We start from the raw sequence: 18,823 nt of genomic DNA, 5'->3' as shown, positions 1-18,823 counted from the left end.
TGTGAAAAATGTTTATCTTTACATCTGTGTACCCACTGCAAAACTGTCTCTTGCAGCCACTTTTAGCAGAAACATAACTGACAAATCAGCTTTAAAACATTTTACTATTGTTTTTGTGTTAGGTTTGAATGCTGTTCAATAAAGTGACATGGAACTGCCAGATGTGACTGTGCAGTTTGGCTGAGAGAAAGAAAGGCTGGTATGGTGGTTGAAAAATGCACGTTGCTGATAAGGAAATGTGGCTGTCATGTATGATATGTATTACTATTTACGTATTCATTTTAAGATTTATATACATGTTCAGGCTACACAAACATTTTTGTTTTATTGAGAATTTGTTCAGTGACGCAGCAGTGACAGTCCAAACTTTTCCTGCTGATGCGCCAACCTACATTACACAGGAAACTCCAAAAAGACACATTCTGATAATGTGAACTTTATTTTATACTTGCCTTTTCCCTTTACTGTGTATTTAGGATGTAAAATATTAATTGAAATGGCAGGGCAATTAATGCTACTAGCTTGCATCTTTGTACTGTCAGGAAAAACTGAGATATAAATTGACATGCTGGATAAAGTACTTAATATCATTCCTGTAGATATTGTTTGCCTTATGGAAACCTGCGTTTTCCCTAAAGACAGAGCGCCTTAGTGAATGTACAGAAATTAGCCTTTTGTGTTCCATCGAATGCAGAAGAGAACATATTTGCTACTTAGTCCTTTTTAAGTGGACATGTTGATATGTGTTAATAAAAAAAAAACTGAAAGAATTGTGATTGTCTTTGTACTTTTTTCTTTGCAATTGCATTAATCTAATTGACGAATTATTGTCCACGGTGCAGAAGCTGCGTGCACATCATTCTCAGATTAAGATTTGTTTTCTTCTTCCGTGTATTCAATTTTGTTTGTATTTTTGAAAACATTCCTATGCGAGTAAGAACATTTAACAATTCCTGATGCACTCTTTAAGGCAATTTCCCCTCTTGTAAATGCAGCTCTAGCTGGTTTGATCAATTAGTTCAACAGGAAAACATGTCATTTATTTTATAAAACATTATTTTCTAATTAATCTTTCAAGCAAGCTATACATTCTCTCAGAGCATTTGCTGATTTTCTTTCTCATGTGATAATACACTGGGTCTCTTTGTCTTGTGTTGCTTTGGAATAATAAGCAATTTCACTGTCATTAAGAAAATAGTAATGCTTATATTGACCTAATCATATGAAACAATCTAAATGATTATAACACCTGATAGTTAGATGCAGCCCTAAATGTAGGGTTTTCTTACCTGAAGTATGAGGATTTCATCAATTCTCTAGCCACAACAGGGAATATAAGTAGATATAAGTGGGATGGATGTCCATTTTAGGTCACTCCTAATGAGGCTTGAGGTGAAAAGTGGCATTGTGAAATAAAACAGGAAAAATAACATTTGACAATGTCATGGTTATGTATATTTATTAATTGTATTTATCTCACAATGTGTTTTGATTTGTTTCATTTTGAAAACTTTTATGTATCATCGCTTTTTGTCCACGCTGTGGTGGGCCAATTAGATTAGATTAGATATTCCGTTATTATTGAAATCCTACCATTTTGAATGCAGCTCACAACAGTTTATTTTAATAAACGCGTGTCCTTGAAGATGCTTTTATTCTGAAACGTTTCACCGGAAGCTGTGCGTCGAGCCTCCCTCCCCCAATGAGCCACACACGCACATCGCCGGTGACTCGTCACTCCGCGCTGGAAGATGGCTGCGGCGGACCGGCCCCCTGTTAAGGAAGGGTTCCGGATAGTTTTTCTGTGTGTGGGCTGGTACACGGTCAGCTCGGGGGGCAACATCGTCAACAAAATCATCCTGAATGGATTCCCGTACCCGGTCACGGTCTCTCTGTTCCATATTATTTCCATCGTGGTCTTCCTCCCGCCGCTGTTGCGCGCGTGGGGAGTCCCCAAAACAGAACTGCCGAGCAAGTACTACCAGTGGTACATCCTGCCTTTAGCTTTCGGGAAATACTTTGCGTCTGTGTCGGCACACTTCAGCATATGGAAAGTACCCGTTTCCTACGCGCACACCGGTGAGTACAGCCCGCCTGACTTCACGTGGGTCCGAACGTGAGGCCACCTGGTAACTTGGTGATGTGTCGGTACCGTCAACTGACGCTAGCTCCGCAGCTAACGACGGACAGCAGCATGTAACGAGCCGGCGGGCCTGGCTTTGTTGTGGCGGTATGGGTGTCGCGAACAGGCGGGCTTTCGTGAAATAAATGAGTACACCGTTATTCCTCTAACTACAAACGGGTCATCTTTAATTTAATAACCAGCTTCTGTTAGCTCGCTAGCCAACTTAATGATGGCTGTTTGCACAACGTCAGGGGGAGGGTCCATTACCGGACCTGCTGTATTGCGGTCTTTAACTTAGATCTCTGGCTGCCGGATGGAAATCAGATCACAGCTCCTCATGTCATGGATTGTGTCCTCAGATAGACCATGTGAAACACTATTATGTTACTTTCTGATGAATTCAGTAACGCTAGCTGTCTGTCTTGTGTAAGTTACACTCGGTTGCAACTTAACCTTACACCGAACTAGCTCAAACTAATTTAGGCTGACACAACTGTCCTCCACTAAATCCTTCTTTAATGGCGGGTAACATGTTAAGTTTAGGTTGAAACTGTTTTGAGAGATGTTCATTCAACTTTCTTCTTTTTGGAGTGTTTGGTGAGATGTTGTTCAACTTTTGTCCACTCTATTTCGATATCAGTGAGGGGATACTTGATAAAGGAAACACCTCAGTATGAAACGTTAAAGGTCAACAACCACAACTTGGAGCCTATATTACTATATGGCTGAACAGCCTTCATGACAGTAGGACTTGTTGCAGGCCTATTATTAGACGGCGTTACCTCATAAAGTGGCATCTGGCTCTAAACTGAAACATGTGAAACAGTCCTTGTGAATTCTGTTAACCTCTCACCTTTTAAAATGGCTGTTGTACCAGACTGAGCTAGTTTGGGCCACCTGAATATACTGCCAACTGAGTGTTTATAGGATCAAGTAAGTGCACTTGAAATTGCACCACATCTACACCACTTTAGAGAACCCTGGTTGTCTTGGCACCTAATTTGGGTGTTAATGCTGCCATGTCAATAACATCTGAGTCCGTCATCAAGGATCCTAGTTTCCATTAAAACTACTCAAGTGAATACATTCCATCAGTTTCCACCAGTACTTTGACAGTGAACATTTACATTGTACAATACAATACAAGTTTAGTTTAAACTATTTTGAGAGGTGTTGATTCAACCTAATGATCATTTTATGGTGCTGTTGAACTGTATTGTGTTATAGTGAGAGGTGCTTTCTCATATGAAGTGGACCGTCATAGTAAAAATTAGGCTGACAGAATAAAGAGTTAAAAACCAGAAATGAGTTGGCATTATTGCACCTCTGGTTCCCTTGTCACAAAGTCAATGGGTTTTTGGTTAGACGCCTGAATTAAGGTCTGTGGTTAATACTAGCATCAGCTATTTTAAAGTTTTGTTCTACGGTTAAAAAGTGTCTCGTGAATTTTGAAGCGGTTGCGTTTCTTAAAAATGGCAGTTTCTAACAAGTGTCTAAATGAGAAACGTCTTCAGGCCTACAAGTTCACCTTCACAGCCTCATTGTGTATATACTCAAGCACATGCCACAGTGATGTAGTTCATTCGTAGCCTTAACTAGCTCAACATTCACTTCTGGCGATTGCATTTGCGCTTCAATATTTATTAATGTGGTTTTCATTTGTGAAGATTCTGCAAAAAACTTGTGTTTGCTTATTTTCTGCAATATTCCAAAACCCAATGGGGAAAAATCCCACTGAGACCCAGTGCAATGCTCACTTCAGCAATTGGCCTACAAAAATACATCATCCCTCATCGAACCTATTTGAAACACCACTCCTTTACTTTGCTTGTGATCATTTAGTAAATAAATATAGAGAACGAGAGAAGTTGTTGAACTGAGTTCTTCTGGAGGCTACACCAGGCATCCAATAATTAGCACGCATTAACAGTACAATGTCTCAAAGTTCAACAGCTACGTGGCTACAGTCTCATAAATTGAAAATTACACAGTTCATGTTTACTGCATTTGTTTTAGCTAGATGTACCCATTAAACAGGTAACTGAGTAAATACAACCTGTAAATATAACAGTCCTCGGAAGTAGACTACAAGTATACATATTTTTCATCTGTTCTAACCTCCTCTAAACTAAGGAATGACTCTAAACGAATGCCTCTTTATTTAATAGTCTGTGTTGCAAAGTCAATATATCTCTCTTTTGCAAGTGGATTCACTTGTGGGTGGCAGTTTTAAACGGTGTGGAATCTAGTTGTGATGTTTTAAGGTCTGAAAGTCTGTGTTTTTGATCCTCTTTAGTACCTTTTCAAATGATCAGGGTGTCTCCAATCTTGAGTGAAGCTCTGTCATTGTAACTCACACCAGGATAAACCTAATGCTTTGCCGGGCTCTGACGTCGAAGCATTTCATTCTCCAAACTTAATCACTCTCTACCTGCTGCTGTTGAATGGCATTACATTGTCTTTGGAACACACTGTTTGTTATATTTCCACGCTGACATTGTCCCTGTTTTATCTTTTTCTTTCTCACACAGTCAAGGCTACAATGCCAATATGGGTGGTGCTGTTATCAAGGATAATCATGAAGGAAAAGCAAACCACAAAGGTGAGTAGGTTAGAATGCAAACAAGGCACAAGGCATGCTCTGTTTCAGCCTGCGGCCTGAGACTGTCTCAGTGTTTTGAGACTGAGCAGTGGTGATGTGGCACATTAGTCGCTCATATTACAGCCTTCTGAGGTTTTTTTTTGTCCCTGAAGTTGATCAGATGTTTTTTCTAGGGTGTTGGCAGTCGTAACTTTTTATTTCCACAAACCACATTCACCTGTTAAAATTCCCTTACTGCTTCTCATACCATAGGAGCCAAGTGGGTTTGTGTGTTGATGCATGTCTTTCTTTGGCATGCTGTGTGCAGCTGGTGGAAAGGCTTCCGGTGGTTGAACATTTCCAGTGCAAAGTAAAATGAGAACTAGATTTTCTGACTCAAATGTGTCATTTTTAAGACGAATTACCTGTAAGGTGCAAACACTAATTGATTTTTTTTTTTTTTTTTTTGCTAGTGTAAAGTTTTAAGTGATTTATTTTAGGTTTTGGGCAATTTATTAGTGCTATTTTCTTTAAAAGTTGTTCATGTTATTGCACTCTCTTTATGTTTTTTTGTTAATGTATATTTACAATGCTTTATTTTGATTCATTATATCTTTTATTACGACAATTTTTTTTCTTTTTCTTACATGCTCCCTGCAAAAAGCATTTCACTAAATTGTATAACAGGAGTAACAATAAACATGGGAGGGATTTACTCTTGGTCGGTCAACCTGAGTCCATGTAATGAAATATATCCAGAAGTGTATCAAGTGTTATGTTAGTTGTTAGCATTATATTCAAACACAAAACAAAACCTTCAATAAGTCATTCTGTTTTTAATGGACCACAACATTTTGTGAAATGGTAACGAGGTCACATCACTGCATACTAATCCGCTCAAAGTTTATTGTCTCCATTAATCAATTGTTTGGTCTATTAAATGTGAAAAAAAGAGTGGAAAATCACAATTTCCAATTACGGATCTTCTTTCCGAATTTTTTTTTTTTTTAATTTTTAAATTTTTTTGGTGCTTTTTTTCCTGATCCTGATGGTTGGACATCTTCAAGTATAGGTTTGCTGAATGTGAGTTAAGAGACCATTGAGTCTCGCATCAGCTTGTCATGTTTACCTTTCAGTATTCAGACACAGGAAAGTAGGTGTTGATGACGTGTTTCTGTGTGTGAATAGATCTTGTTTGAGAAGCTGCAGCTGCTCTACTCTACTGAAGAACCTTAAGACTACCAACACAATCTACCTCAGTTATCTCAGTTTTGTTAAATGACGGATGCTCAAACATCATAAAGTATACAGAATATCCTCAGTGGACACATAGCGGCGTAAAGAAGAAGCATCATAAAAGTAGAGTTTATGGTAGACCTGTTGTATTGGATTGCATAAGTTTACGTCATAAAGTGAACACTGTAGATTTACCAAGAACGGAGTACATCAGACTAAACATTCGTGTTGTCTCCAAGTTTTCCTATTGAGTACAAAATGCCTTCAGGATGAATTTCCAAAATAAATTGGGAAACGTGAAGTGGGACAGAAATCTAGGCCTCTGCCAAAATAGACAAGCACTCTCTTCATTTTCACCTTACAATAGTGTGGTTGAGTTCAAAGCACTTAAATTGATGAGCGTAATATGTGTTTGCATAATAAAAAATAGTGTTACATAAAGTTGCTTTGCACATTCTGTTGAACATGTTTAACCAACCAACAAAGGAGAGAAATGACTTAAAGGCACAGTCTACAGTGTTGTACGAGAGAGATGAGTAAAGTTCTGGCTAAAACAAGTTCTCAACCAGTTATTTTGTACTTCCTTTACGACTGTTACTACAGAGATCCTCGTTGTTTGTGTTGCTGAATTTGATCTTTTTTTTGTTTGTATGTCCTTACTTGGACAGTAAATCTAAGGGCAGTTGGGTCTTTTGATGGCAGTCAACCGTCAGTGCAGTGTTTTCTCAGTGTCACTGTGTGGTTGGTTGGAGGGGAGGAGAGTGGGCGAGTGTGTGGATGCATAAGTGGGTTTCTTAATAACTGCATGTCTCATTTATCATGTTCCAACATTTTCAAAATGCAAATACAGTATATCTAGCTGTAGAGTACCTGTGAAGTGTGTGTGTGTGGGTGGTCTCAGATCGAAGGTTAAAGTGAGGCTGTGCTTTGAATTCAAGGCTTTAGGGGAACCTTGGAAATGCACATGCAGAAAATGCACCATTACTTTATTAGCCTGCCAGAGCTACACTGATAATGATTTGTTGATCAAGTAATGTATAACGTTCATTTTTATTTTTATCATCAGTGTTGAGATGAACAAACCAGGAAACGGGCGGCTCATATTCTCGCTCATTTTAGTGCATTAGGGGTGCAGCTAACAATTAACGTGATTGAGAAACAATCCCTGATATAGTAAAATATGCTTTGATATAAAATGAAGTGTTGTTTTTCTTGGTTTCTGCTGACTCTTTGTGGTCCGTTTTGTAGGTTTATGTATCGCTCATCCCCATCATTGGAGGAGTGCTGCTGGCCACAGTGACTGAGCTGTCCTTTGATGTGTCTGGTCTCATCAGTGCTCTGGCTGCCACGCTCTGCTTCTCTCTGCAGAACATCTTCTCCAAGAAGGTAACTCATTCTCGGGCTGGGGTTGGGTAATTGAAAAATGTTATTACTTGGTAGTTTGTTGTGAAACGCCTGAAACTGACATCCTGGTTTGTGAAGTTGTGTTTTTAAAAGTGCTACTTTAAAAGAAGTGGCTCTGTGTAAAACAATCAAATCAAATAGAAGGGGCAACGAGAAGGCATCTAACTTTTAGTTGAATGCCTTCTAGTTGCCACATCACATATCACAAATTAATTTTAAGAAGAAAGGGTGAAGACAGTCACAGACGGGGGGAAGAAAGGACTGAAGGGAGAATCAAAACTCTAAATGTTAATTTTCTCTGTCTCCTGTCACTAGATGATTCCTGCATTTCACTGACCCTTGCACAATTTTTTTTTTTTTTTGGTAACATAAAAGTGAAATGGCAAATATTTCCTTCTTTGCCTGGCCCTTTTATTTGAATCACATCCACAATTTCACTGCGACGTTCTTATCCTGTCTTGTCATTACAAGCCCAACCTTTGGCACACGGCAACACAGTGATCGGTTTTGGAACAGAGTTGGAAAAGTTAGGAGAATATGGCCCATTTTATAAAATATCTTGGCTTGCACTCAATTGACATTTTTAACCGTGGGGGATTGTTTCTGTTTTAAAGAGGCAGCTGGACTGGACTCGCTGTGTCATGCCACTACGGTTGTAGTGGACATCCGGACATCGGTTTATTTTTCTACTACATTTGTATTAATTGATCCTTCATCCCTAAAGGTGTTGCGTGACATAAAGATCCACCACTTAAGGCTGCTCAACATCCTGGGCTTTAATGCCGTCATCTTCATGCTGCCCACCTGGATTCTCGTGGATCTCTCAGTTTTTCTTGTTAATGGAGATCTGGTGAGTAGCAGCACCGTCTTTCTCCTGACATTTGGTTGAAGTTCTGCAGCGTCTGGCTTGTTTTATGACCCGGAACGTAGCCTGACCCTGCTGCTTTCCTTCCAGTCAGAAGTCTCAGAATGGTCAGGTACCTTCGTCCTCCTGCTCATCAGCGGCTTTTGCAACTTCGCTCAGAACGTCATCGCGTTCAGCGTTCTGAACATCGTCAGCCCGCTCAGCTACGCGGTCGCCAACGCCACCAAGAGGATCATGGTCATTAGCATCTCACTGCTGATGCTGCGCAACCCCGTCACCCTCACAAACGTTATGGGTATGATGACGGCCATTGTCGGGGTCTTCCTCTACAACAAGGTGAGTCGACCTTGAATGAAGGAAGGGAGTTAAAGGATGAACTAGGAAAGTGGGGAGGCAGAAGTTGAAGGAGACGAGAAGAATGTGTCTTCTGTTGTTCCTTTGAACTGAAAACTCTTCATCAGCCATCTCAGCCAGTGCTGATGTGCATGTGACAAACTAATATCAGCAGAGGATATTGTAGAAACGTATGGAGGGTTCTAAAGACTAAGTTATTCTGCAGTGTACAGTTATATTCACTGTTTATAGCATATGCTCTGCGAGCACTTTACTCCATTCACACTTGTTCTTTCTTAAACTGCAAGCTGCTTGGTACTCTGCCGGAAAGCAACTTTCCTCATCTTTCACTCTCCATCCATCTTAAATGTAAATAGTTAAGTTACGCTTCCTCTTGGAGGAACCACCCAAACTATTTAGGATCCCGAGTGCAGTGCCAGAGAACGAACTCCAAAGACACCCAGTCTTAATATCCATTTGCCCTTCTCCTCTGCTAACAGGCAAAGTATGACGATAACAAGGAGAAGAAGGTGCTGCCGAGCACCAGTCAGGACCTTGTGTCCTTCGACAACCTGGCGCTGGAGAAGGTCCAAGCCAACGGGTCAGTGCCTTTCTCCCACGGCTCAGAGCAGCACAGCTGGAACAACGAGCTGACCGACCACTTCCAGTACAGCCGGCAGGCCTACACGACAAACAGCAACCACCAGTACGTGGTGTGAAGGAGGACCCTGTCCTCGACGTGGGTGGCTATCATAGACATTACTGTGTCGCCGCCCTCCCAGCGGCGGGACGCAGCCCGGCTCCAAACACGAGACTGAAGGCAAGTGCTGTTTGTTCTGGATAGGAAGAATGAGATGGCCAGTGACGTGACCTCTCCCACGCTCCTCCGCTTCTAAACTTCACTTTCTGACAGCTTCGCTGTATATCATTGTTTATTTATTAGTTTGGTACAGACTGTATGTGATGGTCTGAGAGGAAACAAAACTTACATCACTTGTTTTCAGACATTTTGGTGACAGATTCAGCCATGTTATCTACACACAGAAAGGTGTCGCAGCAGGTGGACATGCAAAAGGTCGTTGGTGAATGATTTGCACCTTACTGTCTGGAAATGTTTTGTTTTCGAAGCCATCCATAATTTGGGGTTCTTTTGTTCACTTTCAGAGGAAAGGATGTCAGCTGTAATTGTTTAATGTGAACGCTAACTTGCACCGAAACAACAGTCCTGTTACATTTAGTAACAAACAATCTCAGTGGAAGGCCTTAACATTTTTGTTTTTGGCATTTCCTATTTAGGTGTGTCATTTTTCTACATGAGGCACCTGTAATGATGTGAGGAGAAACAATCTGTTTGAATCGTTGTCCTCGGTGAATAAAACACGTTGCACTCTTCAAACATTAGATGCAGATGGGACTTTAGGCTCACTTAAAGATTTTGTAGATTTGGTCTGATGACATGATAATAATTTAAGTAGATGTGTTTCACCATGCTAGCGCTGTGGCTCCATGGATGGCAATGTTAGTCCACCACATATTCATGGTCCCCGGATGATAAATCACTTTTACGTGAAATACTGTTTAATCTTTTGGATGGATTTCCCCCTCAAGATGAACTGTAATAACGTTGGAGACCCTCTATCGTTGTTCCAGCGCCACCAACAGGTCAAAATGTATCCAAAACTTATATTCATAACTAAATTCCTACAAAATGAATGACAATTCCCATCCGCCTCAGCTGTACGTTGTGTTTACTGTTAATGATAGCATACTAGCATGCTATACAAATATGGTAAATGTACATGATAAATATCAGCATGTTAGCATTGTCATTGTGAGCATGTTGGCATGGCAACAGTGGCATTTAGACTGCACTCACTTGCCAACGTCCTTCAAAATTACAAGTGCCTGATGAACAAAAATGCCCAAATGTAAAAATAAATAAAAAATCATCTGCAAGAAACTGATGCTCAAACGTGTTGCACAAGCACATCAGTTAACATTAAGTCACAATAGTCAGCAAGTGTTTTTAACTCCCACGATGTTTTCATCACGCACACACGGCCTCCATATCTTTGAACTAAGATTAACTTTCAGAGTGAGACCAGTTCTGTCACCCAGAACTGTCAATGACCTCTCAATGACCACACTGTCCTTTTCCCCAACATAACTATTTAGTTCACCGTTTGTTATCATGGAGCATAAATGTAAAAGTTACAATTAGATTTGCCAAAACAAAGCATCCTTTCAGTGCATAAGATAATAAGAATGCTCATGTTTCATCTTCCTTCGGGAGTCTAACCATGTACAAATGTAATAGATGTTAAAATTCATTATTTTGCTGTCAGTTTTGAGACGAAGAACCATTCTTTTAATTGATTGCTGGTATTTATTGATTTGCAAAGCTTCTCAGGCAGAGTGAGATTTTCTCTTCTGTCAGGTTTTTTTTCAGCATGAACCTTCTGCGTGGTTTCTTTTCTTCTTTTAAACAGATGTCTGGTTCCAGTTTGCACATCAAGAAACAACTAAATGTGTTCTGCAGATTGTGGCGTTCTGTCAAGTGACTTTAAAGTCATGGTGTTTTACTTTAAAGCATTTTTGTAACTGGACAGATTCAAAAGGAGACTTGCATGAAATCACAGGTTTAGTTTTGCAATTAAAGATTCAACTGTAATTAAAAAGGGTTGATTATCACTATTGATTACTGTCTGCAAAATTGTTTACTAATAATCATTTGTTATTGAAAAGCCCTTTTTCCTGCTTGAAGAACTATATAATTTAGGAAACATCAGTTACTTGCTCTTCTTATTGTAAGATCTCTGATGCACACTGAGAATCTCACTGCAGCAATATAAGGTTTTTGTTTTGGTGATTCAGACGTCTCGGCATTGGAAATCAATGTATTTTATGCTCATTTATTTTGTATGGACAACGCTTGTTAATTTCATTTTTGTAAAAGGGCCAGTTGTTGTTATTAATATGCTTTCTCTTTTGTTTGTCTTCTCTGACAAATTGAAAACACTGTCACATTATTTAGTCTGGAGGAAAACGAGCTCTGTGGGGTTGGTGCGCTCTGGCCTTCCCAGAGACAAACTAGCATCAATAATAGTATTTTTTTTATTTATACATATAACTAAGTGAGTGCTGAGAGAGTTTGTAGAGTCTTGCGTAGCTGCTCTGGTTTTCTTCAGCAGGGAATGAAATCACTCGAGATCAAGTTGGCTGTTTTGGACTGTTTGACCAGAAAACACCTGTTGCTGGCATTTTGGGAATTTCAACGGCCCTGGAATAATTATTACCTTATTAAAATGTCAATGTTTATAAGACTGCTGCTGTAGTTTTGTGTGTGGCTGCACTTTGTGGTGTTAGACTCCGATAAAATGAAAACACAAAAGCAGAATTATTAGAAACTCCAACCACAAACGGCAGCCTCACCAATTTTAAGAGTCAAATCCCTCCGGTGTCAGCATGGATACAAATAATTAATTTGATAGAGGCAGCATTTATCTACTGGGATGTTTTTACTTAAACTGTTATGAAAACTGAATTACCAGCATTTCCATTGACTTAAATTATGACGCAATATGAAAGTGTTGCTCATAATGTAGAGGTCCCTCTAGTTGTTTGGTTTTACATGCGCACATATCCTGTATATGTAAATGTAATGCTCTCAACTCCCTTCAAGCTCGTGTTTACCAAGCGGCAGACAGATTTACTAAGTAGCTACAGAACAAAGAGGAGCGTTTAACCCCTAAACCACCCGATTATCATAAGGAGACGCTGAAGACAAAACAGAGCTTAAGGAAGAGTGGAGATCATTCATCAAGCAATCAGAAACCTTTTAGATGATTTATTTCACTGTAAAATCCTACTTTCTACAACTGTTATGTGAAGAATCAGATGTTTGAAAATGCTACTTTATGAGTACTTGTCCTGAAATGTTATTAAACAATAAGCAATCATGACTTTAAGGCTAAATCATGTACATTTACGGACCATTTTTCAAACGGCTTTGATCTTCACATTTTGTCTTCAACAGGTGGATCATTGATACTTAGGAAAGCTGATTGTTTGCAAACTATTTTTGTAAATGTCAAAAAGGGAAATCGGCTCCCTTTTTAATTATCATACATGCTTTTAGAAACAATCTAAATTAGCTTCAATGACTTATTTCAGTATAAATAGTCTTTTATGGCTAAAATGAAATGGAGACTTCATCTGCATATCAGATTCAATAAATCAGGTGGAGGACTTCTTGTGCACCCGTGTGATTAAATATACGTCTTAGGTGAATATCGGAGGAAAATACTTAAATGCTAAACTTATCAACAGCTAAGAAATGTGATTACATTTTATGTAGTGTGACATCGACAAACAACATTCAAACAAATGGACAACACAATCGTTTCATTCAAGAATGTAATATTCACTTACAACCTGCAGAGTCCCTTTTTTTTTTTTGAGCTCTTTTGGATTTCTTCATGCGTTTTCTTCCTCATGTTGCCAAAAGCAGTGTGCAAAAAGTATAACTTTTTTTTTTTTTTTTTTTTTTTACTACAACATGTAGGACACATACTTCATGAATTTCCTCCTGATTTCGAAAAACTGGCTGTTTGTTTCGGTACAGTGAGCTCACTGGGAGAAAACTGTTGATTTTTATGTTTTGTCTCCTGTAAAGCTTTTAACTCTGATGTAAATGTCAATGAATGGAGAAATGGGAGGTTACTTTGTAAAACTTGTAAAATTATTATTTTTGTTTGTCTGCAGTTGATCTCGAGGCAGACTTTTTACTTAACCGATGTTCATAGATTTTTATTTATGGTGTCAAGGTACAAAAATGTTGTACAGAAGTGCAGCTATGCACAGTCTTGTCTGCTTATTTTAGTAAATGATATTTCTAAATGTTGTGGGGGGGGAATAAATGCATTATGAATACTGAACAAAGTGAATGTTTAATTTCACGTTTCATTCTTTTTATTAACCTTTGAATGCTGAAAAAAATGTTTGAATTGTATTTTCAGCCACACTAGAATGATAATTTTACTTATTGTAGGGTCATATTTTGTGTAACTTATGAAAGCAGGTGTTAAATGTGGAACATTTTAGGTTTCAGATTCAACGAACAAGAAACAGCGTGCTGTCCTCTGCCTGACAAGGAACCAAAGCCATAGATTCCAGTTTAAAGTGGTTAATCTTGAGTTAAAATGTCTGAATATCACTTAACTGGTCAGGAACTGTCTTCACCGGGAAAGTATAACTTAATTAATGAAAAGGGGATTGTTACTAGAGTCTTGAAAGCTCAAGCCTAGATATTTTTACCAGGAGCTGCAAACAGCTCAAAGTGAAATATTAAATTATTCTCATTACCAGACTACTTGTTTTGGAATTTCCCTGCCCCCTAGTGGCCATACGTCATTTAATGCAGCATTAGTTGCAGCTTCCTTCCTGAGGAGACATTGAGAACAACATCCTGGAAAGAAAGTCCTGCAGCTGAGGCTGTCATCCTCCCTCCATGTTAGTTACACTATGTTGCCTCCTTTCATCGCTGAAACTCCTTGAACTCTTCCCAGTGTATGACATGCACAGGTAAGTTCAGCCCCAATGGTCGAAGTCGAGGAGACCAAAAGGAGTAGTCGATGGCAGTTGAGTGTGAATGACTACCAGCTTACATGACTGCCAAAGACCACATCACCCCAATTTTTTTTTTAAACCTCCACTGGGTCCCCATACAGCAAATAATCCAGTTTAAGATCCTCATCACCTACAAAGCCCTTCACAACCTAAACCCCTCCACACCCCTCTGACCTCCTGCACCGACAAGCTCACACCCGCAACCTCAGATCTGCAGACGCCAACCTCCTCACCCCCCCTACTCTGTCCACGCATCGGACCTGGGGGGGACAGGGCCTTTTCCCTTTGGAACTCGCTCCCCAGCACCAGACATTCTCCATCGCTCGCCACTTTCAAAACAGCACTTAAAACCCATTTAAGAAGAAAGAAAGAAAGTATCCTTTATTAATCCCCTTGGGGAAATTCTTCTCTGCATTTGACCCATCCTTGGATAGGGAGCAGTGGGCAGCCCTGTGAGGCGCCCACTGCTCCCTATCCAGGGATTTATTTAAATATGTTTTTAACCTGTGATACTGGTATTATTTACATTTTTCCCTATTGTCATCTTTCTTGTTTTATTGCTGCCTCTAATTGTATGTCTTTACCATGTAAAGTGCTTTAAGTACCTGTTTAAAGTGCTATACAAATAACATTTATTATTATTATTATTATTATTATTATTATTACATTCTGTCAACAGAAACAGAATCTTGTCTGAAAAACAAGCTGCTGACCACGTGTGCTCCTGGAAAAATGTAGAGTTGAATATTTTCATTGCCATTGTCTGGACCAGTTTATATCCGTTATCAATGTGAAATGTAAGAAGGGGATTCAAAGGATAGTCAACACCATCGGAGATGACAGCAACTTGAGACCATTCAAGACTAAAACAGTGGAGACAAAAGATTCAAGGTAGGATCTTTTTTAATAGGCTACAAACATGAACACATGTAAAACCTTATTAAATCAACTGTTATATGAATAGAGTCTCTGGTCAATTGATTCTCCAGATGAAATGAGCTGTATTCCATCTCTTTAGCATCATACTGATGATGGATGATAAGGTTGAAGCCAGAGCCATGATTGTATGAGGCCAAACTGGAAGACAGTGAAAGGCACAAAATAAAGGCTTGACCATATCTTATTGTTGCACTTCAGTAATAACATCCAAGTCCATAGTGTATTTTATCCTGCGTCACTGCAGGAGATGTCTATAGATGCGGAGCAGCAGTCTACTCCCACAACAGCTCGGAGACAAAGCCCTAATCGAGCTGAGAGAGCACCAAACATCCATGTCAACCACGTCTTCACTCTATTTAAGTCTGGCAGAGGCTCTCTGCGTCGTGCGGAGTGAATTTGACGGTGGCAGGTAGCTGAGTCATGATGTTTGCATTGCACATCAGATGGGTGAAAACGTGGCTCTCCCTCATGAGTTCAGGATGAAACAGGTTCCTTTGTGTTGCAGGAGATGAACTACTGCGAGTGCTGCTACCTCGCCTGGATAAACTGAGTAACCGGCGAAACAAGGACCTCCTGAGGAGGATGTAGATCCAGGGGTCGAGGATGGGGTTCACAGAGGCTATCCGGATGGCAGCCAGGTCAGAGTCGGAGTATTGTTTCAGCATGAGCTTGGCAAACACACGGACCTTAAGGGAGAAAAACATGTTACTAAGTAAGAGTTTTATAATGCTCTGCAAATTATGAACTATCCACTAGAATATCCACTTTTGTATTACTTCCAACTCAAATCAAGGTTACCGTTCCTTAATTTTTCATCGAAAGTGAGCAAGAACTATTTTAACTTTCCCAAACTGTTTGGCTTTTGCATACTTAAGACCATTACATTTCAAAATGTGATCCTTTGTCTCTCTACGAATAATGTGCAGTTAAAATATTTACAAGTTCTCTTCTCAAATTATTTTTATTTTGATGACTTTTGACTCTTTGGAGGTCTAAAAGGGCAACATTGTTACATTTCCTTTTCTTGAGTTTTGACAGTTTTTTTATTCCTCTTCATTTATCTGACCGATGCAGTTACTCTAATATTTTTCTTACAAAACATAGTCATTTTGCATAATATGATGTAATACATGTATTTGACTCTTATCTTAGTATTTTTACAGTGAGGAAATTGCTAATGTTACTCAGCAAAGCATCTGAATACTTAATCAATAATGAATTAATCATACTGCTGTAGTTTCTGGGATGAAAATGTAAAGCTTCTCCAAGTATTTCGGTTCCATACATAATAGGCAACATCAGTGATCTGAATAACAATCCGGCACTGACTCACCACCAACGGAGCCGAACAAGCCAGAACCACCACGGAGGTCATCACCAGCACCGCGATCATCTGCGTCTCTGCAGCCGAGGATAGAGCCCTCCACCTCTGCCGGACGCTGGCTCTGGTGACGGGCCGCTGCGCGGTCCTCTGCCGCATCAGCAGCAGCGCGCCGCACACCGCCAGGTTCAGCACGATGGTGCCCAGGATGAGCAGCAGGCTGACGACGCCGTACATGCCGGAGTAAGAGGCGGCCACGGGCTTGTGTGTCCCCCAGTCGATGAAGCACCACGTGCCGGTCTTCTGCACCTTGCTCACGGACATGCCCATCACCGGGAGGCAACAGAAGAGGATGTGACTGATGTAGATGAAGAAAAGGAACTTTTGCGCAAAGCGTCGGTTCACCCGCCACCGCTCGTAGGTGTACGGACAGCATATAGCCATGTACCGCTCTGCTGCCATGGCGCATATGATGCTCAGTCCTGTTAAACCGAAAAACAGCAACAAAAAGGAGTGAAACTCGCAGACACGTTTGACCTTCAGCACATTAAAGTCCATGTAGTTGGCTATGGTGAGCGGACTGGCCAGGCAGGTGCCCAGCAGGTCCGTCACCGCCAGACCGCACACCAGCGTGTAGAAAGCGGAAGATTTCCTCTCCTGTCTTGATACCGAAAGGACGATTATTGCAATTAAATTCCCAATTGCTCCTCCGGCAAACATGCAAATCGGTAAAGCGATTGTTATCTTGGTTCCGTTCACTTGTGGATGCGGAGTCTCATTTGTGGAAACAGGTTCGTGCGTAAAGTTCTGGCTCTCCATCGCGAAAATTGTGTTTGTTAATGTGGTCTTTCGTGGGGTTGGGAGAGTATATCCCCTCTAGCCAGCTGTATCAGATGATAAGTAGTCAGCGGGGGCATTTTCTCTAGTCTCATCCCCTCTGCTTCCCAGCAATCCAGATGCAGTTGACCAGAGGTCTTTGCGGAGAGGTGGGCTGTCTCTAGTTTACTGAAACACCCATCACCCTGCCGGGATGCTTTGAAGATAAGCGATAGACAAATAATAACGAAGATACTCGTTTCCCCCTTTCGATCCACGCTTCATGTGTCATATGCCGATGTGGGCGTCATCACAGCCCTGCGTAATAGTTGCTGCAGCAGCCTGTCAGGAGGTCAACGCGACTGGCTGGCGAGTAAAGAACGAGAACGATAGAGGCAGAAGACGCCTCAATTCAGCTGACTCTTCTCACCAATACATGAGTCATATGTGAATGCTGAAACAGTTTGATCAACTTGTATCAGAGAGGTATTCTGAGATAATCAAATCAAATAACAATGAATACGTGTTTTTTCACTGTTATCTTCACCCAAATTACAAATTGATAAATAATGAATAACTTCGAGGCACACAGATAGTTTCTTTCTATATTTGCTCCGGATTTTAGATATAATAATATCCCACATATCTCACAAGGTGCAGCTAGTGAGCAGGATTATGTATTATGGTAAAAAAAAAAAGAAAAAGTAGCACTACTGTAGTTTGGCTTTCTTGAGGAAATTGTACTTTCCTGATCCTTTTTGTTATGAGTTTGTACTCTCATGGTTGAATACACATATTGTTATTTGCTTTGGATAAAAGCGTCCGCTAAATGTAATGTAAAGGCAGTGCTGCTTTTGCAAAAACATGTTTTTATACTGTTTTTACAAGTAAATTATTGTGTCAATGCTTTGAACATTGAAGGAGCAGGAATACAAATACATTTACTGTAATGTTGATGAACTGAGCCTTTAATGGACTTCCTGCATCCTTTCATGATGTTGTTAATCTTGTTCTGTCTTTAATGGTCACCGTGGAGGTTGGTTTTCATCATGTTTTTTTCAATGGTGTGAATTGGTGCTGTCAAAGCCTTAAAGTTTCCATTGACTCACAGTTGTTTACATGCACATATATCGTTAAAGTTACACATTCACCGTCAGTCTTTTCGGTTTGCGACAACGCTGGAAGACATTTGTTCAAGCTTTGTCCCAAACAGAGATGACTGTAAATGGTTGCGAAGAACAACAGAAGGCTGATGGACATTGAGAACACACACAGGACGTCAATGCACTTAGCCTGCTCTGACTCTCCAGCCATCACATTCATTACAGTGTGACTTATGTTTACAGTGAAGAGCTGCAGCGAGGGTTTCTGTCTGCAGCCGACCTTAAAAGACAGAACACAACACCTCTACTAAAGGTAAACCACCACTGCTCATCTCTGTTGCAGACAAAAGGGAGCTGGCAGATTACAGAAACAACAAACCACTTAAGTGATGCCAAGGCTTGGAAACTCCAACGCTGACTGGAATGCTACCGCAGTTTGCAGTAAATCATGGGATGTACCAGCCATCTGTGC

The 18,823-nt window shown here is 40.3% G+C and overlaps 2 protein-coding genes across 2 annotated transcripts; one reads left to right on the top strand and one right to left on the bottom strand.

Annotated features, from left to right (window-relative positions):
• Positions 1–1,738: 1,738 nt before the first annotated feature.
• On the top strand, positions 1,739–9,263 carry slc35e1 (solute carrier family 35 member E1; the record flags this gene model as incomplete). The annotated part of the gene is made up of 6 exons (XM_079221038.1): positions 1,739–2,079; positions 4,657–4,727; positions 7,191–7,328; positions 8,071–8,196; positions 8,302–8,547; positions 9,045–9,263. The coding sequence occupies exons 1-6, from the start codon at positions 1,752–1,754 to the stop codon at positions 9,261–9,263; spliced, it is 1,128 nt and encodes a 375-aa protein (XP_079077164.1). The 5' UTR covers positions 1,739–1,751.
• Positions 9,264–15,467: 6,204 nt separating this feature from the next.
• On the bottom strand, positions 15,468–17,251 carry LOC306739571 (prostaglandin E2 receptor EP4 subtype-like; the record flags this gene model as incomplete). Its single annotated transcript, XM_079221591.1, has 2 exons — positions 15,468–15,797; positions 16,445–17,251. 2 exons carry the CDS (start codon positions 17,249–17,251, stop codon positions 15,468–15,470), a joined length of 1,137 nt encoding a protein of 378 aa, XP_079077717.1.
• Positions 17,252–18,823: the final 1,572 nt, after the last annotated feature.

Source organism: Taurulus bubalis, assembly GCF_910589615.1.
Source record: "Taurulus bubalis genome assembly, chromosome: 7".
Taxonomy (NCBI): Eukaryota; Metazoa; Chordata; class Actinopteri; order Perciformes; family Cottidae; genus Taurulus; species Taurulus bubalis.
The sequence above is the reverse complement of the archived record's forward strand: the minus strand, read 5'-3'. Positions and strand labels throughout refer to the sequence as shown.